The following is a 24,705-nucleotide window of genomic DNA, read 5'->3' on the forward strand; positions in this document are numbered from 1 at the left end:
TCAATGCATTGCACAGGCTGCCAATTCAACCAAGCAGTTGTTCAGTATAGTAAACAGCCTTCTGCAACTCCCACAACAGAACCAGCCTGCCCAGTCTAAACTGAACTGCAATGATTTTGCTGCATACTTTGCCAACAAAATTAAGTCTCCACCAGGATGTACAGGCAATCCCACCCAGTCTCCAATCAGTTAACCAGGAGTGCACAGACGTGCCCCCCCCTCCTAACAGCAGAGACAGATGGGACACTTTTAATCCATTGACAGAGGAGAACCTTGACAAAATCCTAAGAGACTTTCAACCAACTACCTGCTCCCTCGACCCCTGCCCATCAAAGATAGTCTAGCAGGCAAGTATGGGCCTCATAAAAAGTACCACAAAAATTGTGAATATCTCTTTTTCTAATGGACAACTACCAATAGCATTAGAAAGGGCAATGGTTCACCCTTTGCTAAAGAAAAACAACCATGACCAGGACAAACTTGAAAGTTAACTGGCCAGTATCCAACATCCCATTTCTAGGGAAACTTATCGAACAAACAGTTTGTGTTCAACTTAATGAGTGGCTAGATCCATGTCAATCTGGATTCAGACCCGGTTATGGAACAGAAACGGTCCTCGTATCCCTACTATATGATCTTCACAGAAACTGAGACGGGATTCACTTTGGTGTTAGTACTGCTAGATTCTTAGCAGCTTTTGATACTGTGGATCATGATATCATGCTAGCACGACTGACTGAAACAGGTATCACTGGAACAGTACTTGCCTGGTTCAGATCCTATCAGATAGGCAACAATCCATGGGCAGTAACTCATTGCCACCATGGGCACTGACCTGTGGGGTACCACAAGGATTGATACTGTCACCTATTCTGTTCAATATCTACCTCAAGCCACTAGCTGAGCTGATTCGGTCAGTGGACACCCAGTTCTACATCTACGCAGATGATGTGCAGCTACTCATACCCATTGAACCTGACTTACCTACAGCCTTGAATAAACTGATTACCTGCCTAACATCAATTCAAGAATGGGCTAAACACAACAAATTTGGCCTGAACTCAAGTAAAACTGAGCTTCTCTAGGTCCCTAACACAAGTGGATACATACCTGACATCAAAATCTCTTTCAGGAAGTATTTGCAACAGGTACACTGCCTCTCTCCTTACATCAAGAAGGTAAATCTTTTATCCCAGTTGTGCATGCCATGATAACATCAACTGGATTACTGCAATGCACTATACAACGGTCTGATGACAAAGGGCCTGCACCAGCTTCATTTGATTCAGAATGCTGCAGCAGGACTCGTAGAAGGTTGCAAGCGACGTGACCACATCACACCATTCTTACAAAAACTTCATTGGCTATCAGAACAATACAGGGCTAAATTTAAAACTCTGTCTGATCTTCAAGGCCCTGAAAGGAAATGGCCCCGAGTACTTGAACAGGAAGACCCTCTACACACCGCCAAGGACACTAAGGTCCTCTCAAGGACTATCACTAACCACACCCTCTCCAAAAGACATTACACGATGTGATACCCACAAGAGAGCCTTCTCCAGAGTAGCCCCCACACTCTGGAATGCACTGTCTGAAAGGCACCGCTTAACAGAAGACTACCTCTACTTCAGGAAGCAGGTGAAAGCTTGACTTTTTAACCAGGCCTTTAATGGAAGAAATAACTTGTTAGTCTCACTCAAGGAGTGACATGGGCTGCACATACTGCAGCAAGACATGTTTATCCACTCCTACCCTATCTGACATAATATTTAACCATCTTTCTGACCTCATGTGCACCTTTCTTTAAATTAGTCACTTTATTTTCTAACTACTACTTATTTCTATAATGCTACTAGACATACGCAGTGCTGTTCACTTGAACATGAAGAGACAGTCCCTGCTCGACAGAGCTTACAATCTCTCTTACCTATCTATATGTTAACCATCCCTCTGACCTCATGTGCAACTTTCTTTAAAGTAGTTCTTACTTTCTAACTCTTCTTACTCTTACCTATGTATATGTTCCATCTTTGCTTATACCCTTCACTGTCAATTAAAATGTTCTATTTCTATTGTGTTGACATTGTAAGTAGTGTATTATGCCATTCTTTGTATTGTTTTTTTGAATATTTTTACTGCTGTATTTGTGTATTGATCATGTTTGATTTATTCTTACTGTACACTGCCTTGAGTGAATTCCTTCAAAAAGGCTGTAAATAAATCCTAATAAAAAAAACTTTTTTTTAAATAGACCTTATCAATTTTGAAAGGTCACTTATTTTCCTTTGAGTATTAGCTATATAAGTAACAAAAAATAGTAACAAAAATAATATTAAGGGGATCTATGAAAAGCATGATCATGTCTACATTATAGAGAGGAAAAGGCCTTGAGAAGCCCCCAGCAAAAGTTTTGCTGTTAGGGGCTGGACTTCTTCATCATCGGCCTAGAAAAACCTCTCTTTCTATTGTAAATGTTACTCTTCCATTTTTTAATTTTTATCCATTTATTTTATTTTTATCTCACTCAAGTTATGGAGCTCCAACAGAAACCGGATTGTACTTAACTTTTAGCCGGTATCATATCGTGCGGATCCTTATAACACGTCGGCCACGACCAACGATGGCCGCCGTTTCGTGGACCTGCTTCAGGGTCTATGGTCCGCGTGTTACAAAGTGCTAGATAAGCTGTTCAGAATTTTTCTTTACTATGTATATATTTTTTGTGCTTTCCAATCCAGTGGAAGGGGTCAAGAATGTATATGTGTGTCTGAGGAGGCCAAATAACTCTTAAAAGAATGGGATGAAACTTGGCATCTATTTATTTTATTTTTTATTTGTTGCATTTGTATCCCACATTTTCCCACCTTTTGCAGGCTCAATGTGGCTTACATGGTACCGTAATCGGCGTTAACCGATTTCGGTATGAACAAATACAAGTTGCGATTAATATCAAGGTGATGATATGGTAGTGAGATACATGTATGGTAAAGACAATTGGGGAGAACTTAGAGAGGGAAAGGAAGAGTTAGGATATGTCCATTACGATCTTTGGTTAAGTTGTGTCGCAGATGTCCAGGTTTTTTATGTTGGGTTGGTGGGGTATGCCCTTCTGAACAGTTCTGTTTTTAGTGCGTTCCAGAAATTCATGTGGTCGAGTGTGGTTTTGGCAAAAAGGGTTTAAAAGAGACATCACATTTTAAAAATGGGCCAAATCAGATGGGGTTTCAGAGAAACTAGGTATAGGTTAGTCCCCTGTACACAAGTATCAGGTTGTGAACAAACTTATGGGGGCTGCCGCTTGCATGACTCTTTTGCATACTGCTAGTAGGATAGTTTGCCATGAATGTGTTTTTCCAGCCCATCAGTGGTGTCCAGAAGCAATATCACTCACAACACCTATCAACAGTCTTTGTAAAGACCACAGCGTTTTACTTTTTAAAGATCCAAATTTGACAACAATGATTGTCAGACACGTTCACCAAGACTCCTGAAGAAGGCACTTCCAGTGCCCAAACATGGTACCATGTTGAGTCATCCTTTATTAAAATTTGCAATCTATATTGAGCGTCTTTGGTCTGTTTTGAAGAGCCTGATTCTGTTCCCACTTGTCTTTTCATGTGACTCTTTGTGGGTCATTGGTATTCTTTCCACTAATGTGGTTTTTCTGCGTTTTCCATGAATGTTCCCAGTCATCTCTACCACCCCCCCCCCACCCCCTGGTCAAGACCAGATAGCCATTTACTAATAATTCCTGACTTTCTATTCACTTTCTTAGCTGCCACTGAGCATGGGGTTTCAACGTATCATCAACGATGACACCTAGATCCTTTTCCTCGGCAGTGATTCCTAATATAGAACCTTGCATCATGTAGCTATAGTTTGGGATCCTCTTTTCTACATGCATCACTTTGAACTTGCGCACATTAAATGTTATTTGCCATTTGAATGCCCAATTTCCCAGTCTTGTACAGTTGTCTTCCAATTTTTTTGACTTTGAATAACTTTTGTGTCATCTGCAAATTTCATTATCTTACTAGTTATTCCCATTTCTAGATCCTTTATAAAAAAGCACTGGTTCCAGCACAAACCCCTGGGGGAACCCCACTATCTACCCTTCTCCATTGAGAATACTGACCATTTTAACCAGTTCTTAATTCACAGTACTAGCTCCTATCCTGTGACTTTCTAATTTCCTTAGGAGTCATACATGAGGTACTTTGTCAAATGCCTTTTGAAATCCAGATACACAATATAAGCTGGCTCACCTTTAGCCATGTGTTTATTCGCCCCTTTAAAGAAATGTAGTATATTGTTGAGGTAAGAGTTCCCTTGACTAGGTCCATGTTGGCTTTCTTCTGAATCATAGTAACATAGTAGATGACTGCAGATAAAGACCTTTCTCCGAGGACAAGCAGGCTGCTTGTTCTCACGACTGGGTGACGTCCGCGGCAGCCCCCACCAACCGGAAATAAGCTTCGCGGGACGGTCGACACGCAGGGCACGCCCACCGCGCATGCGCGGCCGTCTTCCCGCCCGTGCGCGACCGCTCCCGCCAGTTACTTTTTTTCCGCGACTGAGAGAGTTGTGTTTTCCCCTCTCTCTCGTTTCAGCCGCCGGATTTTTTCGACCGCGTTTACGCGGATCGTCGCTTTTGGCCTGTTCGGCCTCTTCTTCTTCTTTTTCTCTTTTATTAAAAAAAAAAAAAAAAAGAATTTTGCGCGTGTGGAGCACGCGCTCCTTCTTTTCCCTCGCTTTCTAGCGGGGACGCCTCGTTGCGGCCTAGTGGCCGCTCGGTCGGTTTCAGTTTTCGTGGTGTGATTTTAGCCACCATTGCCGACTTTGACTTCGCCGACGCGATTTTTCCGTCGATGTCCTCGAAGGTCCCGAGTGGATTTAAAAAGTGTGGTCGCTGCGGCCGGCCGATCTCGCAGACCGACACCCACGCTTGGTGCCTCCAGTGCCTCGGGCCGGAGCACAATCTCAAGTCGTGCGTTTTGTGTCTCGGTCTCCGGAAACGGACTCAGGTTGCGAGGCAAGTTCTGCGGGACCGTCTTTTTGGAACTTGCGCCGGCCCCTCGACGTCGACCTCGACGGCATCGGTATCGAAGACCGGTTCTTCGGTACCGGTATCGATGCCCGAGACATCGGCACCGATGGCAGCGACCCCAGGAGAACAGGTCCCGTCGGCCCGCCGGTCCGCCGGCGAGAGTGGGGTAGAGAGACCGCGTGGGCAGTCGGCCCCGGTCACTCCCTCAACTCGTGAGCCACGGGACCGAACCCTGTCGGACCCGGTACCCCGAGACCGAGGGGGATCGACCTCCTCCTCCTCCATGCCCTCCGGCACCGGTGACGTGCACCGGAAAAAAGACAAGAAGCGCCGTCACCGGGAGCCCTCGGTGCACCCTGAAGAGGAGTCGACGCCGAAGCGTCATCGCAGAGAGGAGAGATCTCCGTCGGTGGTGGAGGTACCGACGCGTCGGGGTTCCGGCACCTCGGTGCCGTCTCCTGGCCCCCAGCAGCTTCCGGCACCGACACCCTTACCGGCCCCACCGCCTTTCTCGGCAGCGGGCCTGGACGAGTGCCTCAGAGCCATCCTTCCGGGGATCCTGGAAGGGCTGATGCGCCAGGCTGTGCCGGCGCCGGGGGTGCTTGCGCCCTCGGCGCCGATGACTGTGGCGCCGGCGAGCTCTAGCCCGGCGCCGGGGCAGTCGACACCGCCGCCGCTTGCGGTGCCGGTCTCGACAGCCACGCAGGTGGAGTCCCCGTCGACGTCGATGGAGGGAGCTCCGTCCCCGCCGGCGCGGGAGTCCACCGCTCGACGACACCGAGACCTCGGTGCCTCGACGTCGAGCCGGGCCCGGTACCGGACGCAGCTACATGAGCTAATGTCCGATACCGAGGATGAGGACTCGTGGGGGGAAGAGGAGGACCCGAGATATTTCTCCTCAGAGGAGTCTACGGGCCTTCCCTCGGACCCCACGCCGTCACCGGAGAGGAAGCTCTCACCTCCTGAGAGTCTCTCCTTTGCCTCCTTTGTGCGGGATATGTCTATAAGCATTCCCTTTCCCGTGGTCTCTGTGGAAGAGCCGAGGGCCGAGATGCTCGAGGTCCTCGACTATCCATCACCACCTAGAGAGTCCTCCACGGTACCGCTGCACAATGTCCTGAAGGAGACGCTGCTCCGGAACTGGGTGCGACCACTAACTAATCCCACCATTCCCAAGAAAGCAGAGTCCCAGTACAGGATCCACTCTGACCCAGAGCTCATGCGGCCCCAGTTGCCCCATGACTCAGCGGTCGTGGATTCTGCTCTCAAGAGGGCACGGAGTTCGAGGGATACCGCCTCGGCGCCCCCGGGGCGGGAGTCTCGCACTCTGGACTCATTTGGGAGGAAGGCCTACCAATCCTCCATGCTCGTGACCCGCATCCAATCTTACCTGCTCTATATGAGCATTCACATGCGGACCAATGTGCAACAGCTGGCGGACCTGGTCGATAAGCTCCCGCCGGAGCAGTCCAGGCCTTATCAGGAGGTGGTCAGGCAGCTGAAGGCGTGCAGAAAGTTCCTGTCCAGGGGGATTTTTGACACCTGTGACGTGGCATCTCGCGCTGCGGCCCAAGGTATAGTGATGCGCAGGCTCTCATGGCTGCGTGCCTCTGACCTGGACAACCGCACCCAGCAGAGACTGGCTGACGTCCCTTGCCGGGGGGATAACATTTTCGGTGAGAAGGTCGAGCAGATGGTGGACCAACTGCATCAGCGGGAAACCGCTCTCGACAAGCTCTCCCACCGGGCGCCTTCAGCACCCGCCCCCACGGGTGGGCGTTTTTTCCCGGGCACGGCAGGCTGCACCCTATTCTTTTGCAAAGCGTAGGTACAACCAGCCGGCCCGAAGGCCTCGCCAGGCACAGGGACAGCCCCAGCGCGCTCGTTCTCGTCAACAGCGTGCGCCTAAGCAGCCCCCTGCGCCTCCACAGCAAAAGCCGGGGACGGGCTTTTGACTGGATCCACGGGAACATAGCCGCCCTACAAGTGTCCGTACCGGACGATCTGCCGGTCGGAGGGAGGTTAAAATTTTTTCACCAAAGGTGGCCTCTCATAACCTCCGACCAGTGGGTTCTCCAAATAGTGCGGTGCGGATACGCCCTGAATTTGGCCTCCCTGCCTCCAAATTGTCCTTCGGGAGCTCAGTCTTTCAGCTCCCTTCACAAGCAGGTACTTGCAGAGGAACTCTCCGCCCTTCTCAGCGCCAATGCGGTCGAGCCCGTACCACCCGGGCAGGAAGGGCAGGGATTCTATTCCAGGTACTTCCTTGTGGAAAAGAAAACAGGGGGGATGCGTCCCATCCTAGACCTGAGAGGCCTGAACAAATTCCTGGTCAAAGAAAAGTTCAGGATGCTTTCCTTGGGCACCCTTCTGCCAATGATTCAGAAAAACGATTGGCTATGTTCCCTGGATTTAAAGGACGCATACACTCACATCCCGATACTGCCAGCTCACAGACAGTATCTCAGATTCCGCCTGGGCGCACGGCACTTTCAGTATTGTGTGCTGCCCTTTGGGCTCGCCTCTGCCCCACGAGTGTTTACAAAGTGCCTCGTGGTGGTGGCGGCGTATCTACGCAAGCTGGGAGTGCACGTGTTCCCATATCTCGACGATTGGCTGGTCAAGAGCACCTCGGAGGCAGGAGCCCTCCGGTCCATGCAGTGCACTATTCAACTTCTGGAGCTGCTGGGGTTTGTGATAAATTACCCAAAGTCCCATCTCCAGCCTACTCAGTCTCTGGAATTCATAGGAGCGCTGCTGAATACCCAGACGGCTCAGGCCTACCTTCCCGAAGCGAGGGCTACCAATCTCTTGGCCCTGGCTTCGCAGACCAGAGCGTCTCAGCAGGTCACAGCTCGGCAGATGTTGAGACTTCTGGGTCATATGGCCTCCACAGTTCATGTGACTCCCATGGCTCGTCTTCACATGAGATCTGCTCAATGGACCCTAGCTTCCCAGTGGTTTCAAGCCACCGGGAATCTAGAAGATGTCATCCGCCTCTCCACCAGTTGCCGCACTTCACTGCTCTGGTGGACCATCCGGACCAATTTGACCCTGGGACGTCCATTCCAAATTCCGCAGCCCACGAAAGTGCTGACGACGGATGCATCTCGCCTGGGGTGGGGAGCCCATGTCGATGGGCTCCACACTCAGGGTCTGTGGTCCCTCCAGGAAAAGGATCTGCAGATCAACCTCCTGGAGCTCCGAGCGATCTGGAACGCACTGAAGGCTTTCAGAGATCGGCTGTCCTGTCAAATTATCCAAATTCGGACAGACAATCAGGTTGCAATGTATTACGTCAACAAGCAGGGGGGCACCGGATCTCGCCCCCTGTGCCAGGAGGCCGTCGGGATGTGGCGTTGGGCGTGTCGGTTCGGCATGCTCCTCCAAGCCACGTACCTGGCAGGCGTAAACAACAGTCTGGCCGACAGACTGAGCAGAGTCATGCAACCGCACGAGTGGTCGCTCCATGCCAGAGTGGTACGCAAGATCTTCCGAGCGTGGGGCACCCCCTCGGTGGACCTTTTCGCCTCTCAGACCAACCACAAGCTGCCTCTGTTCTGTTCCAGACTTCAGGCACACGGCAGGCTAGCGTCGGATGCCTTTCTCCTCCATTGGGGGACCGGCCTCCTGTATGCTTATCCTCCCATACCTTTGGTGGGGAAGACCTTACTGAAGCTCAAGCAAGACCGCGGCACCATGATTCTGATCGCGCCCTTTTGGCCCCGCCAGATCTGGTTCCCTCTTCTTCTGGAGTTGTCCTCCGAAGAACCGTGGAGATTGGAGTGTTTTCCGACTCTCATTTCGCAGAACGACGGAGCGTTGCTGCACCCCAACCTCCAGTCTCTGGCTCTCACGGCCTGGATGTTGAGGGCGTAGACTTCACTGCGTTGGGTCTGTCTGAGGGTGTCTCCCGGGTCTTGCTTGCCTCTAGGAAGGATTCCACTAAAAAGAGTTACTTTTTCAAGTGGAGGAGGTTTGTCGTGTGGTGTGAGAGCATGGCCCTAGAACCTCGTTCTTGCCCTGCACAGAACCTGCTTGAATACCTTCTGCACTTATCAGAGTCTGGCCTCAAGACCAACTCAGTAAGGAATCACCTTAGTGCGATCAGTGCTTACCATTATCGTGTGGAAGGAAAAGCCATCTCTGGAGAGCCTTTAGTCGTTCGATTCATGAGAGGCTTGCTTTTGTCAAAGCCCCCTATCAAGCCTCCTGTTGTGTCATGGGATCTCAACGTCGTCCTCACCCAGCTGATGAAACCTCCTTTTGAGCCACTGAATACCTGCCATCTGAAGTACTTGACCTGGAAGGTCATTTTCTTGGTGGCAGTTACTTCAGCTCGTAGGGTCAGTGAGCTTCAAGCCCTAGTAGCTCATGCTCCATATACCAAATTTCATCACAACAGAGTAGTGCTCCGCACCCACCCAAAGTTCCTGCCGAAGGTGGTGTCGGAGTTCCATCTTAACCAGTCAATTGTCTTGCCAACATTCTTCCCCAGGCCGCATACCCGCCCTGCTGAACGTCAGTTGCACACATTGGACTGCAAGAGAGCATTGGCCTTCTACTTGGAGCGGACACAGCCCCACAGACAGTCCGCCCAATTGTTTGTTTCTTTCGACCCTAACAGGCTAGGGGTCGCTGTCGGGAAACGCACCATCTCCAATTGGCTAGCAGATTGCATTTCCTTCACTTACGCCCAGGCTGGGCTGACTCTTGAGGGTCATGTCACGGCTCATAGTGTTAGAGCCATGGCAGCGTCAGTGGCCCACTTGAAGTCAGCCACTATTGAAGAGATTTGCAAGGCTGCGACGTGGTCATCTGTCCACACATTCACATCACATTACTGCCTCCAGCAGGATACCCGACGCGACAGTCGGTTCGGGCAGTCGGTGCTGCAGAATCTGTTTGGGGTGTAAATCCAACTCCACCCTCCAGGACCCGAATTAATTCAGGTCAGGCTGCACTCTCAGTTAGTTGTTCTTCGTAGGTCAATTTCTGTTGTTTCCTCGCCGTTGCGAGGTTCCATTGACCTGGGTTCTTGTTTTGAGTGAGCCTGAGAGCTAGGGATACCCCAGTCGTGAGAACAAGCAGCCTGCTTGTCCTCGGAGAAAGGGTATGATACATACCTGTAGCAGTTGTTCTCCGAGGACAGCAGGCTGATTGTTCTCACCTTCCCTCCCTCCTCCCCTTTGGAGTTGTGTATTTCATATTTTTTGCTAGTCATTCAACTGGCGGGAGCGGTCGCGCACGGGCGGGAAGACGGCCGCGCATGCGCGGTGGGCGTGCCCTGCGTGTCGACCGTCCCGCGAAGCTTATTTCCGGTTGGTGGGGGCTGCCGCGGACGTCACCCAGTCGTGAGAACAATCAGCCTGCTGTCCTCGGAGAACAACTGCTACAGGTATGTATCATACCCTGTACGTTCCAACCAGTCTGCCCAACATGCCTATGTATATGCATGGTAATTGTTGTGCCATCCTACCTGGAAGCGCGTAGGGGGTGCTGTGAGGAGATGTCTGGCGGCGGGTGGAGATGTGGAGTCTGTGTCTTGGTGGCATAGTTCAGTGGGTGGTGTTGTGGCACGTCTTCCGAAGGCATGTCTTCGTGGCGCTGGAGATAGGTTCCATCCCCTCGCGTCTTGACCTGTCAGTTTGTTGGTAATGTCAGCTGCATGCTAAGTTTTCTTCTGGCTCTGCGGCTTCCTCGGAGCTTCGGCAACTGCTGGTCTTGTTGACTTCTGACCACATTGCCTGCCTCCCTGGCTGACTTCTGACCACGCTGCCTGCCTGCCGGGCCTGGCCGACTTTGGTCCTCGTGACCTGCCAGTATTGCTCTCAGCTGACCTTTGTCTATGTTTGTGTGGCTTGCTCCTGTCCAGTACCTCCTGCTCTCACACTGACTTTTCTTGGTTATGGTCTAGTCCCTCTGGCCGCTCGAGCCTGGGGGCTCAACCTCCGGGGAATGGCAGTTGGTTGTAGTGAAGAACCCAGGAGTTTGTTGGCTGTCTATAGTTCTCTGAACTAGGACCTTGGGCTCACGTTCCTCAGCTCTCTGGGCAGACCAGTACAGTAATTTTGTTCTCTATAATAGTCTGTACCATTTTGCCCGACACTGATATCGGGCTCACTGGTCTATTATTTTCCTGGATCACCTTTGAACCCTTTCAAAAATTGGTGTTACCTTCCAATCTTTGGGTTCCTTGTTTAATTTTAAAGATAAATTACATATTACTAACAATTGCTGTGCAAGTTCATTTTTCAAATCTGTGGGTACTCTAAGATCCAGATGATTTGCTACTCTTTAAGTTATCAAATTGCTCCCATACATCTTCCAAGTTTACAGAGATTTGTTTGTTTCTCTACCTTAGCAATCAACATTGAATACCATTTCTGACACTGATATCTCACTGATTTTTGTATGAGCCTGTTACTGTTCTTTGTTCAGAGTACATAGGTAGTATAAAAAAATCTTGATCACGATGGATGGAACATTTTGAAATATATGGTAACAAAAGTGTCTTTGTAATCTTATTCACTTTTTAGGGGCAAAGCTGTATTTCTCATATAATATTTTGTTTTTAAAAACCCTCAAACAGGAATCAATAATTCACACAAGCAGAGAACATCCTATGTGGAGCCAAAGAAATGTTATTAAATTTGTGTATAAATAGAGGTGAGTCTCAAACATTTTATAGTCAATTTAAAACGCCATGCTGACATAGAGCTTGCTATAAAGTGCTGCTAAGTGGCAAATATGATGTGTGTGTAAAACTGGATAGGATCCTCAAAGAAGGTGTAGAGTTTGGGGATTTGAGAGATAATGGTGGTATGAAAGTTAGATTTAAGAGAAGAGGGTAGGGGTGGGAGTGGAAGGTAAATTTTAGGTGTGAATTTATAATCATGCTGCCATGGCTTCTTGCTATTAACAGGTTGGAAAATAGTGAAGTTAGGAGGGAATACAGCTTTGGTATTTGAAGGATCAGGAGAAAGTATAGAGCAGTTGAAAAATTGAATAAAAATTGTATGAAATAGGGTTAAGAGGTGGGGGGAGAAGGTTCAAAGGTAGGAAATAGTATTCAACTTTAATAGAGTTATTAAGAACTTGAGAGAAAAGAGTAAGAAAGGGAAGAACCTATTACTGTGATGCTACATTTAATCATCTCTCTGACCTCATGTGCAACTTTAAATTAGTCACCTTATTTTCTAGTTCCTCTTACTGTTGCCTATCTGTATGTTCCATCTTTGCTTATACCCTACGCTCTCTATTAAAATATTTTATTCCCTATCATCAAGCCGATCAATCCATAGACTGGTGGGTTGTGTCCATCTACCAGCAGGTGGAGATAGAGAGCAATCTTTTGCCTCCCTATATGTGGTCATGTGCTGCCGAAATTCCCCAGTATGTTCTCTATCTAGCAGGTTATGTTTGTGCAGCGCTGCGTATGCCTTGTAGCGCTATAGAAATGCTAAATAGTAGTAGTAGTAGTAGTAGTAAGTGTGTGGTCACACAGCAGCAGCTCTGGCTAGGTCTCCAAGCCTAATTGTTTAGGTTTTGTTGAGTACCTGGGGTTGAGGGTTCTTCGTGAGCGAGTGCAAACCTGGTGGTGCCAGGTCCCTCCTTTTCTCCCCCCCTTCCCGCTGGCTCCGTTTAAAAAAAAAAAAAAAACCCCAGAAAAATAGACGTCTTTGAGAGAAAGACATCCTTGGTTGCAGCTACTCACTGGGACTCCAAATCGTTGCAACTCAGAGCGAGAAGCAGGTAATTTTACCTTTTCCTAGCGGGCAGGGGGTTCCCCGAACGGTCTCCACGTGTCTATGGCGTCGGATGGCAAGGGCGCGAAAAAAACGCTCCCCAGACCGCGTGCGCGCGTCTAGCGGGGAAGTGGAGGGTTCAAAGGCAGAGACGCCTTTCTTGGGCGCCTTTTCGGAATCGGGAGAGTTCCCCGGGTTTTCCTCCAGTGCGGCGGTTTTTCCCGCCTTAGGCGCCCATCCCCCGCTGGCCGCCCTCCCAGTTGTGGCCGGCCACGCTGCTCGGTCGGCTCCTTCTTGGGCCGCCTTTGAGGTGGGAGACGTTAATGGTATGGTCGCCCTTGACTCGGGCGATGGTATAAAGTCAGCGAATTAAAGCGCCATTCATCCCACACGGCCCCTTCGCGGAGTGTCGCGGCAGACGCCATTTTAGACGCGCAGCGCCCCTCTCCCCCGCTCTTGGGAGCACAGGTTGAGAGTGCCTCTAGGGCCGTGGCCCAGGCTGCAGAAGTGCACAAACTGGGGGGTTTCTCCCCTGAGTTTATTTTACTACTGCATCAGGCTTCCCTTATGCAAAATGCTGCCCCTGCTCCTCTGTCTGATAAGGGTGATGAGGTTTCCATGATCAAGCGCTCTCGGGTGGATCTCCAGGCCCTAGGGGACTTGGTCTCCTCTGATGTGGATGAGGGCAGCGTATCTGAGTTCTCTCAAAGGTCCTTAGGGGATTCTGTGGAGGAGACTGATCCCCGCTCGGACAGAGCGGATGACCCCTCTGCAGCGTGACTTTTTCACTCAGAGGATTTGCCCAACCTGTTAGTGCAGGCCATGAGCATTCTGAAAATTTCCTCTCCGGAGGAAGGCCCTCTCTCAGCTTCAGCTGGTTCTGCCATTATGCTGGGAACTAAGCGCCCGCCCAGAACCTTCCACGTTCATAAAGCCATGCAGACTTTAATTTTGGCTCAATGGGATGCCCCTGAGGCAAGCCTTAAGGTAGCCAGAGCCATGTCCCGTCTGTACTCTCTGCCTGAGGGTGAACGGGAGGCCTTTCTCTGGCCTACTGTAGACTCGTTAATCACTGCGGTGACTAAGAAGACGGCTCTGCTGGTGGAAGGTGGCACTGCCCTGAAGGACGCTCAGGACAGGAGATTGGAGGCGTCCTTAAGGTCGAACTTTGAGGCGGTCGGTTTGCGGCTCCTATGTGGCCAGGGCATGCCTGACCGTTTTGCAGCGGGCTTCTCCCTCAGATTCTTCCTTGAGGGTGGACTGTCCGGCCCTGGAGTCGGGCCTGACCTACTTGGTGGACTTTGCTGTATGATGTCTTGAGAGCCTCGGCTAAAGGTATGGCTCAGACAGTTTCTGCCCAGCGGTGGCTGTGGCTTAAGCACTGGTCGGCTGACTATGCCTCACAATCTCGCCTAGCCAAGTTGCCTTTTAAAGGCAAGCTGCTCTTTGGGGACGAGCTGCACAAGATTGTGACCGAGCTCGGCACATCTAAGGGCATGAGATTGCCGGAGGTCAGGACTCAGGCCGGCAGTGCTTGCCCTGGTCCCTCCAATGGCCGATTTCAGGAAGCCCGTCGGTATCGCCCGGGCAAGTCGGCCTCCTCTTCCTCCTCTTCTTTCAAGCAGAACTTCTCCCCCAAGCAGCATTCCTTTCGCAGGGACCGCCGTCCTGGAGGTTCTTCCTCCGGCCCTCCCCCAGGGTCTCGTACCTAATGACGGGGCCCTGGTCCATGCCCCAGAGCAGATCGGAGGACGGCTATCCTCGTTTCTGGGCGAGTGGACCAGGGTAACTTCAGACGCTTGGGTTCTGGAAGTCATCAGAGACGGCTACAAACTAGAGTTCTGCCGGCCCCTAAGAGATGGGTTCGTAAACTCTCCCTGCAAGTCTCCAGTCAAAGCGGCGGCAATACAGCAGACTTTGGACAACCTGCTCCGCCTGGGCGCGGTGGTCCCAGTGCCAGTAGATCAACTTGGCAAGGGACGTTACTCCATTTACTTAGTGGTGCCAAAGAAGGGAGGTGCTGTGCGGCCTATCCTTGACCTACTACTACTACTACTTAACATTTCTAAAGCGCTACTAGGGTTACGCAGCACTGTACAATTTTAACATGGAAGGACAGTCCCTGCTCAAGGAGCTTACAATCTAAAAGACAGGTGTACAATCTAAAGACAGGTGTAAATCTAGAGACAAGTATACAATCTAAAAGACAAGTGTAGAGTTGATCTGATAGGGCATACTATATTTCTCGGAAGGTTAGGTGCCGAAAGCAGCATTGAAGAGGTTAGTTTTAAGCAGAGATTTGAAGATGGGTAGGGAGGGGGCTTGGCGTAGGGGTTGAGGAAGATTGTTCCAGGCATAGGGTGAGGCAAGACAGAATGAGCGGAGCCTGGAGTTGGCAGTGGTGGAGAAGGGTACTCTGAAAGGAGGGATTTGTCCTGTGAGCGGAGGTTACGGGCTGGAACATAGGGGGAGATGAGGGTAGAGAGGTAGTGAGGAGCCACAGACCGGGTGCATTTGTAGGTAAGGAGGAGAAGCTTGAATTGTATGCGGTAACTGATCGGAAGCCAGTGAAGTGACTTGAGGAGAGGGGTGATATGAGTATATCGGTTCTGGCGGAATATAAGAGTCAATCAGGCCTTAAAGATACGGCACTTCTGGATGGAGACTCTCCGCTCCGTAATAGCTGCGGTGAAAAAGGGAGAATTCCTGGCATCCCTGGACATCAAGGAAGCTTACCTACATATTCCCATCTGGCCGCCTCATCAGCGCTTTCTGCGCTTTGCAGTACTGGGCCGACACTTCCAGTTCAGAGCCCTCCCGTTCGGGTTCGCGGACCTTCTCCAAAGTAATAGTGGTCATCGCGGCTTACCTCCGCAAGGAGGGAGTGCAAGTCCATCCCTATCTGGACGACTGGCTGATCCGAGCCCCTTCCTATGCGGAGTGCGGGAGAGCTACAGACAGGGTCATTGCTCTGTTAAGCTCCCTGGGATGGATCATCAACTGGGAGAAAATCCAGCTGCGCCCAACTCAGTCCCTGGAGTATCTGGGAGTTCGATTCGACACCCAAGTGGGCAGAGTGTTCCTGCCGGACAACCGGAGCGTCAAGCTTCGGACCCAGGTGGACCAGTTCCTAGCCTCCTCTACTCTTCGGGCTTGGGACTATGTGCAGCTGTTGGGCTCCATGACGGCCACGATGGAGATAGTGCCCTGGGCCAGGGCTCATATGAGACCACTACAGCACTCTCTTCTGCGGCGGTGGACGCCAGTCTCGGAAGATTACACTGTACGCCTTCCTTTGGATCCAGCGATGCGAAAGGCGCTGAGTTGGTGGCTGAGGCCAGGCAAGCTGTCCGCAGGAATGCCTCTTACAACCCCGGAGTGGGTTGTCGTCACAACGGATGCCTGCTTGACGGGCTGGGGAGCCCACTGCCTGGGATGGACAGCGCAGGGGCTCTGGTCTCCTGCAGAGACGAAATGGTCCATCAACCTCCTGGAACTCCAAGCCATTCGGTTGACGCTTCTAGAGTTTCTCCCGGTACTGGTGCTGAGGCCTGTGCGGGTCCTGTCGGACAATGCCACGGCTGTGGCCTATGTCAATCGCCAGGGAGGTACCAGGAGCGCCCCTCTAGCCAAGGAGGCCATGAAGCTATGTCTGTGGGCGGAAGCGAATCTGGAACAGCTGTCGGCAGCCCACATTGCGGGAGTCATGAATGTGAAGACGGACTTTCTCAGTCACCATACCTTGGAGCCCGGAGAGTGGCAACTGTCGGCTCGGGCGTTCTTGGACATCACGAAGCGCTGGGGCCGGCCGAGCCTGGATCTGATGGCATCCTCAGCCAATTGCCAAGTGCCGTGTTTTTTCAGCAGAGGACAGGACCCTCGATCTCTGGGAGTCGATGCTCTTCTCCCGCAGTGGCCGGCACAGGAGCTTCTCTACGTGTTCCCGCCCTGGCCCATGATGGGCAGGGTGCTAGGCCGGGTGGCAAAGCATCCAGGCCGGGTGATTCTGGTGGGTCCGCATTGGCCCAGACGTCCCTGGTATGCGGACTTAATCAGACTCTCGGTGGACGGCCCTCTGCGGCTGCCAGCGGAGCGGGGCCTCTTGCATCAGGGTCCCATGGTGATGGAGGATCCTTCCTCCTTTGGTCTTATGGCCTGGCTCTTGAGTGGAAGCGGCTGAGGAAGAAGGGCTTCTCAGACAAGGTCATCGCCACTATGCGGAGAGCGAGGAAGTGCTCTACTTCTACCAGTTACGCCAGGGTTTGGCGTACCTTTGCGTCGTGGTGCGAGGCAGACTCTGTATCGCCCTTCACTGCTCCAATATCTTCAGTGTTGGCATTCCTGCAAGAGGGACTGGAGAAAGGCCTGTCACTCAGTTCGCTGAAAGTCCAGGTGGCGGCTCTAGCTTGCTTCAGGAGTCGTCTGAAGGGGGCTTCCCTGGCCTCACAGCCAGATGTGGTGCGATTTCTCAAAGGAGTTCATCACCTGCACCCTCTGCTGCGCTTGGTAGTGCCTACGTGGAATCTCAGTCTGGTGATAGGGTCCTTGCAGAAGCCGCACTTCGAGCCCTTGCCAAGGGCATCGCTGAAGGACCTGACGTTGAAAGCGGTCTTCCTGGTGGCTATCACCTCAGCCAGAAGAGTTTCCGAGCTCCAGGCGCTCTCGTGTAGAGAGCTGTTCCTGCGATTCACTGAGGCAGGAGTGTTGATTCGCCCAGTGCCTTCCTTCCTGCCCAAGATTGTTTCTCGATTCCATGTGAATCAGCAGCTTTGCCTACCCTCCTTTCATAGGGAGGATTACCCAGAGGAGTACCCTGCGCTCAAATACCTGGATGTTAGACGGGTCATCATCAGATACTTGGAAGTGACCAATGAGTTCCGGAAGTTGAATCACCTGTTCGAACTGCTCGCAGGCTCTCATAAGGGTCTGCAGGCATCTAAGCCTACGGTGGCACGTTGGGTCAATGAGACGATCGCGGCAGCTTATGTGGTGGCAGAGAAGATTCCGCCTATTCAGCTGAAGGCACACTCTACTAGAGCACAAGCAGCCTCGATGACTGAGTCCAGATCTGTCTCCTCTGCTACTTGGTCATCGGCTCATTCCTTCTCACGACATTACCGCTTGGATGTGGCTGCTCGGGCCGAAGCCCAGTTTGGGGCTTCAGTGTTGCGTTCAGGGATTTCCATGTCCCGCCCTGGGTGAGTACTGCTTCGTTACATCCCACCAGTCTATGGATTGATCGGCTTGATGATAGGGAAGGTAAAATTATGTATCATACCTGATAATTTTCTTTCCCTTAATCATAGCCGATCAATCCATAGCCCCTCCCAGATATCTGTATTTGTGTTCTGGTTATATTTCAGGTTCAAGTTCAGTCTTCGTGTTCAAGTTCTTCCAATTGAGGTTTCTTCGAGTTGAGACGATTTTGTGTTACAGTGAGCTGCTGCTTCCTCTCCCCCCGTTTCGGCGGTGGCTGGATTGATAACTAAATTATGCCGGCGCTCCCTCCCGCTTCGTGCGGCTGTAGGGTAGCTTTGTATCCCTCCCGCTTCGGCGGTGTTAGGGTAAGCCAGCTCCTCCCGCAGTTGCGGTAGCAGGATAAGCCAGTTCCCCCCGCGTTGGCGGGTGTGGTTTCCCGCCCACCGCCCCGGCGGTGGTGCGCTGGAATATTTCCCCTCCCCCGCTTCGGTGGTGGTGAGCTGGGCAGAGTGTCCCTTTGTGGGTGTAATTCTCTAAGTGCTGAGTCCTGCGGATCGAGCTTTGATATCGACATACTGGGGAATTTCCGGCAGCACATGACCACATATAGGGAGGCAAAAGATTGCTCTCTATCTCCAATTGCTGGTAAATGGACACAACCCACCAGTCTATGGCTTGATCGGCTATGATTAAGGGAAAGAAAATTATCAGGTATGATACATAATTTTACCTTACGTATTGTGTTGACATTGTAAGTAGTGTATTATGCCATACTTTGAATATTTTTACTGCTCTAATTGTCTATTGCTTGTGTGATTTATTCTTACTGTACACCGCCTTGAGTGAATTCCTTCAAAAAGGCGGTAAATAAATCCTAATAAAATAAATTATTGGTTTCACTGCATCTATAAATCCAGTGTGCTGTAATGCAGAAATTAGTGTTAATCGAACTATTATAATTCAAAACAGTCTGGAAGAAATTTCACCTAAATAATGACTCAAGCCTCTATACTGTGTCGCTCAAGGACACTTGGCATGTAAAGTCCCAACGTCCTCAACTTTGCTCTGGTTTCATCCCAGCCCATGTGATGCAAAAGTATCCTACCCTTGGAGCAGTTGTGTAGACAAAAATTTACCGTGAAGTAGAGGATGTTTGGACTTTGCAAGCTGTGTCTTTGAGCTGCACAGTATAGAGGCTTGAGTCATTGTTTGGGTGAAATTTCTTCCATATTAGAGTTACAATATTTTAGCACTAATTTTTGCATTATAGCACATTGGATTTATAACATGTAGTGAAACCAATGATTAAGAACAGTCATGTTTGCCATTTAGCTTGCTACTGACTATAAAGTGTTTGAGACTCGGCCCCTATTTATACGCACATTTTAGTAGGGCTACATTTTGAGTGATTAATTGCAGGATATAAAAAATGTTTAATAGGGATTAATCGCACCGTTAAATGTTATTTCCCACTGCAGCTCTCTGTGACTTTGGGCAAGTCAATTAACCCTCCATTGCCCCAGGTGCAAAATAAGTACCTTCTGGAGATCGTGCTGCACTAAGTCCTTCAGACATTCTTCGGAGGAGCTCTGGGGTTCCTGTGCCTCACCAGCTTAGCATCGTGTCTTTTCTGAGACTTTTTGGTGTTTTCATTTGCTGCAATTGGTACACCTATTTAAGGAAAAATGTTTGTCGAGAAGCGGAGATCGATAGCCAGTACAGCGCTGAATAAGGATCGTGGAAAAGGCTGTGGGCAGGAAGTTAAGATGGCTGACACACATGGCGCGGATCTGCCTGCATTTACTGACACTCAGCAGGCACAGATTACGAAGGTGGTGGGATGTGCCTTGGATCTGCGGCTGGACAAACTGTCAGACCAGTTTGCAGGCCAAGCCTTCTTGCGGACACCACTCGCCATACCGGAGAGCTAGAAACGCAGGTGTCTGGCATGGAAGACTGAGCTGCATTTCAGGCCACCCACCTTACAGCCTTGGAAATGCAAGTGAAAGAACAGGGTGCCAAACTGGATGACCTGGAAAACCGGTCACACCACAGCAACCTGCATATAGTCAGATTACCGGAACACATTGTAGAGTTCCAGTTACCGGATTTGTTAGAACATTGGCTCACTCTTGGTTTGGGCCTGCTTTGTTTGGAGTGTTTGCACCATGTGGGCCACATGCAAGATGGCCACGTGTGATGGTTATGAAGCTGCTCAAATTATCGAAATAAGAGATACAAACTTAAACAGGATGAGCTTCAGTATGATGGAGTGCCCATTAAGATCTTTCAAGATTTTTCGCCAGTCTTGCAGGAGCATCAGCATTTCTCCCCCATCTGTACCACACTGTTTGATTAAAACCATGTTTTATGTTTTTGTATTTTGCCATCCTTAAGGTGTTTTCTGAGGGCAAATGGATAACACTAGACTCCCTTGGAGCTGCACAAACTTTTGTCAACCAACTTAACACGAACAAATGAGTATAGTTTGGTCCTCAGGGCATCCGGGACTCTCTTTTGTCCTGTTGCTGTCTCGTAAGCATGTTTAACTGCTGTACCTTATGCTATCTAGCTCTTGCCTGTCATTTATACAGCACTGTATTTTTGTTATCCGATTTGTCTTTTTATAATGTTGCAGGTTTTCTCATTACGAGTGTACTATCTTCACAGCTATGGAGGGGTGCAGGGCTCCAACCATGTAATAGTGATCTCCATTCCTCTGCTCTTTGAATGATGGATAATTTGTGGGCTGCGATAGGGAGGGGGAAGGCAGAGGGAGGGAGTGGGTTAGCGAAAGGGGCTTGTGCGATACAAGAGACATTGGCAGGGAATAGGGTGGGTTACCAGAAGCGAGTTTAGGACATGTGTTTTGGCATTCTCTAGTGATTGGTGCCTTTTGGACATGCTTGCTATCCACGCTTTTTCAACTGACCCTTTGTTGCTTTTTGGACATTATGAATTGGAGAGGCCTACCCCAGGTGGCGTGAAAGAGCCATGTTGGCCTTAAAGACAATGCTGCACATTGTTCTGAGATGCCCTCCGTGCAGGCCTGGCGTGCCTCCATGCTCACTTTGTTGCAATTGGAGTGCGTCTGTATTCAAGATTTGCAATGGATTTGGTCTACACTAACACCATGGGCTCGTAGTCGTTTGCTTAATTTGTTGAATATTGTTTAACACACCCATGGGAGGGTTGGAGTGGGGGGAAGATTTTTTTTTTTTTTTTTTTTTTTGGGGGGGGGGGGGGGGGTTGTTTTGGCGATAAAACTGGAGCACTCTTGAGGTCCTTTTGTGACAGTTTGCACTGATTGTTTGCCTTTTTTTTTTCTTTGTTTTGTATATGTGCATTCTTTTGTGCTTGAATAAACAAATTTAAACATATGTAAATTGCTTTGATGTAACCACAGAAAGGCCGTATATTAAGTTTCATCCCCCTACTCTTCCCTAAAAGACTGATCTTTCTCCTTTCCCATCCCCAGATCCAACATCTCTCCATTTTTCTTCTTACTTCCCTCCTTTTCACCTGGTCTATTATATTTCTTTTCTGGGACCCATTCTCTTCCTCTCTTCCCTTCCACCCCCCCCCCCCCCCCCCACCATGAACAGCAACACAAACTTGTTGGTGAGTAGCACCAAACTCTTATGGCTGTTGGACCTCACTGCCTAGGCCATAGCTTCCACTGGTAGCCCCTCCAGTCACTCCCCTCCCCACAACTGGGGTTTGACATCTGCCTCCTGGCAGTGAGAGCATTGCACATACACTGCCTATGGCCTGCTTTAAAGCTTTTCCTCTGACCTATCCTCTGACATCAGCTCTTGTTTCTGCACGGGCAGGATGGGCCTGAGAGAAAGCTTCAGACCAGGCCACAGGCAATATATGTGCAACGCTTCTGGGGACCAGCAGAAGGCCACCTTTAATTGTGGGTGTGAGGAAAGCTGCCATATTGTGCCAAGGACAGGAATTGGGAGTGGAAGATAACAGAATAGATGTCTGGAGGAGACAGAAAATGCTGCAGTGTGATTAATAGTTTTAATCACAAGTTGAAAATGTGCTAATCCCAGGGTTAACTGCGATTAAATTGCAGCCCTAGTGTTTAGTAATATTTCTTTGGCTCAATACTGGATATCCGTTGCTAGCCTATTTGAAGCAGGGAACACCTCATTCAGAGAGACCCTGGTCTGAAATCTGTAGTTAACGTACAAGAGGAATGGCATCTCACCCTCCAGAGAGGCTCAGAGTACACCTCCAAAGCTAGCAAACAAGTAAACTGAGGTATGTGAACATAGAAAACAAAACTTGGCTTTCTCCAAGTTTTCTAGTATTGGGCATGTCTGCTGCTAACACTGCAGTAGAGTTTTTGCACTGAACCACAGACTTGAGCAATAAGTTGTTTAAAAGTTCAGCCTTTGCTATACTTTTGTTTGCCATTCAGACACAATTGTATAACAGCACCTTGAATCTGTGTTAGATGTTTGTAGACTGCTTCAATATGGATTTTGTTTTGCTGTGCCCTTAGGACTTCTGGAATTGATGATACTTTCCTCTTTGGATATCTTATACTGTCTGTGTTCTGAACTTAAGTATAGCTTTCAAATAAAATTGGGCAATGGGAGAGATGGTTTAATAATTTGATCTGCATTTCCTGGAATTACTAAGACAACGGAGGAGGGGGGAATATCAATTAACACACACGTTGGATTTGATTTTAGATTTAATTACTCAGCTTTCCAAAGTTCAAAGAGTGCTTATATTCCCTCCCCCAGAGGGCTTATAATATGCTTATGCTTGAGGAAATAGAAATGTCTTTCTAAGGGTCAGAAGGAGCATCTGTGGGAACAGTGGGATTTGAACTTTGACTTCCCTCATTCTCAGCCTGCTGCTGTAATTACTAGGCTGTTGCTCCACTCCTCCTTTCAGAAGGTGGTTCTGCCAGTCTATCTCCATGTACCATATTCACTCTTTCATACGCCCTGTTACTGTCCTTTGGGAACTGAACATTACAGTGAGGAGGCAATAGCAGCTGGGAGCAATGCTGATGGTTTCTTTTGCAGTTTATCCGGCTGGCACAGACGCTGAAGCACTATGGCTATTTGAAGTTTGACCCGTGTATCACAGATTTCCCAGAGAAGGGCTGTCAAGTGATTGTCAGTGCTGGTAACAATGAACTGAACTTCCAGGTGAAGCTCCCAAATGAGCAGATGAAGGAGGGAAGCTTCAAGGTTACACGGATGAGGTGTTGGAGGGTGACATCTTCTGTGAGTTCTACAACGGTGAATATGGCATCCTAGAAAGTGTTCATGACTGTATTTGTGTATATATATGTGTGTGTGTGTGTGTGTGTGTATATATATATATATATATATATATATATTTACACACACACACACACACACACACACACACACACATGATGTATGTATTATATATAGTATATGTGTGTGTATTTCCCCACTATTCCAGAACCTGTGGGATAGTTGTGTCCATCAGCCAGCAGGTGGAGATAAACAACTGAAATCCAGTCTAGCTCCTCAGTATTTTCTATCTCTACAGGTGGATGGACACACTTTTCAGTCTCTGGTTCAGAATGCTTTGCTCCTGGTCCAGTAGGTCAACTTGTTCTCAGTTGAGTTGTGCAGGTGACGTCTGCAGAGTCATATCTGGAGGTCTTCAGATCCCTTTCTCTGGTGCCCTGCAAATTTACTTCTTCCCCTCCTTCACCTGTCCCCTGTTTCCTGTGGAACTCTTCTTTTCCAGCACAATAGATGCAGCATCAAGTCACATCTAGTTAAATTCCCTTTTTGAGGTTGTGGCTATTTGGAGAAGATCTCAGTAACTTGGTGGAAAAAACTGGGGGAAACTAAGCCACAGCAGTTGCTAGAGGATAAGCCAGAGGCCTCTAGTTGTCTGTCTTCAGGGGCTCTCAATCTTGATTTTGAGATGGCAAATGGTACCGGCCTAGTCGTAGGCAAGTACTTTCAAGCACGTTAATCTTCCTTTTATGTGAACAGGAAGTCTTCCTCTCAGTCAGTGAGAGTGCCTAATACCTCCAGAGCTTTGCAATGATGTGAGGCTGGTCCATTGTTCTCTTCCTCCGGTGAGAGGATGGACGGAACAGGAGTCTCGGTGGTTGATGTTAAGAAACGGTATGTTTTAAGCCTGTAAAATGTATTGGATATTTTCCTGTTTTAATAATGCCCTGAAGTGTATTTCTCCTATTTGGCCAGCAGGTGGTGTTTCTTTGCTCTAAAGCCATCATTATAGGAAACTAAATGTTTTTTTTTCTTTAACACAAGCAGGAAGCAAGCAGCAGTATACTTTTAAAACTTGTTGATTGGGCTCTGATTGGCCTGGAGTTTGAAATTACCCAGGCCAATCTGTTGCTTCAGTCTTAGCCCAGGAGAAAAAAAAAGACAGATCTCTTTGCTGAGGCTCGGTGAATTATATGTCCTGAACTCCCCAGGTACTTTTTAGAAAGTATACAAATGTCTAGTTAATGTTATAATTGATCCATATTTCCGTTATTGTTCTGCTGATTGGACATTTTTGTTCATTGTTCAATTTTTAAGACAATAAATTTAGTTTATTGCCTCTCTATCTGGACATAAAGAATCCTGGTGGTTTGTGGGTTGGGTCTGTGAGTGCTTTTTGGGAACTGTGGGACCACTGAGAACATGGCCTCAGTAACCTAAAAATCACTAGGGATAATTTGAG

The 24,705-nt window shown here is 49.3% G+C and overlaps 1 protein-coding gene across 2 annotated transcripts in view; it reads left to right on the forward strand.

Annotated features, from left to right (window-relative positions):
* Window positions 1–24,705, forward strand: part of SNX17 (sorting nexin 17) — a 167,498-nt gene that overhangs the window by 122,623 nt on the left and 20,170 nt on the right. Inside the window, exon 10 of one of the 2 annotated variants that reach the window (XM_030198587.1) lies at window positions 23,046–23,249. In XM_030198587.1, the coding sequence (XP_030054447.1) occupies window positions 23,046–23,249 (204 nt within the window). Of the gene's footprint in view, window positions 1–23,045; window positions 23,265–24,705 lie in introns of both variants that reach the window. The other variant, XM_030198586.1, reaches the window with a different exon arrangement.

Source organism: Microcaecilia unicolor, chromosome 3 (assembly GCF_901765095.1).
Source record: "Microcaecilia unicolor chromosome 3, aMicUni1.1, whole genome shotgun sequence".
NCBI classification, from domain to species: Eukaryota; Metazoa; Chordata; class Amphibia; order Gymnophiona; family Siphonopidae; genus Microcaecilia; species Microcaecilia unicolor.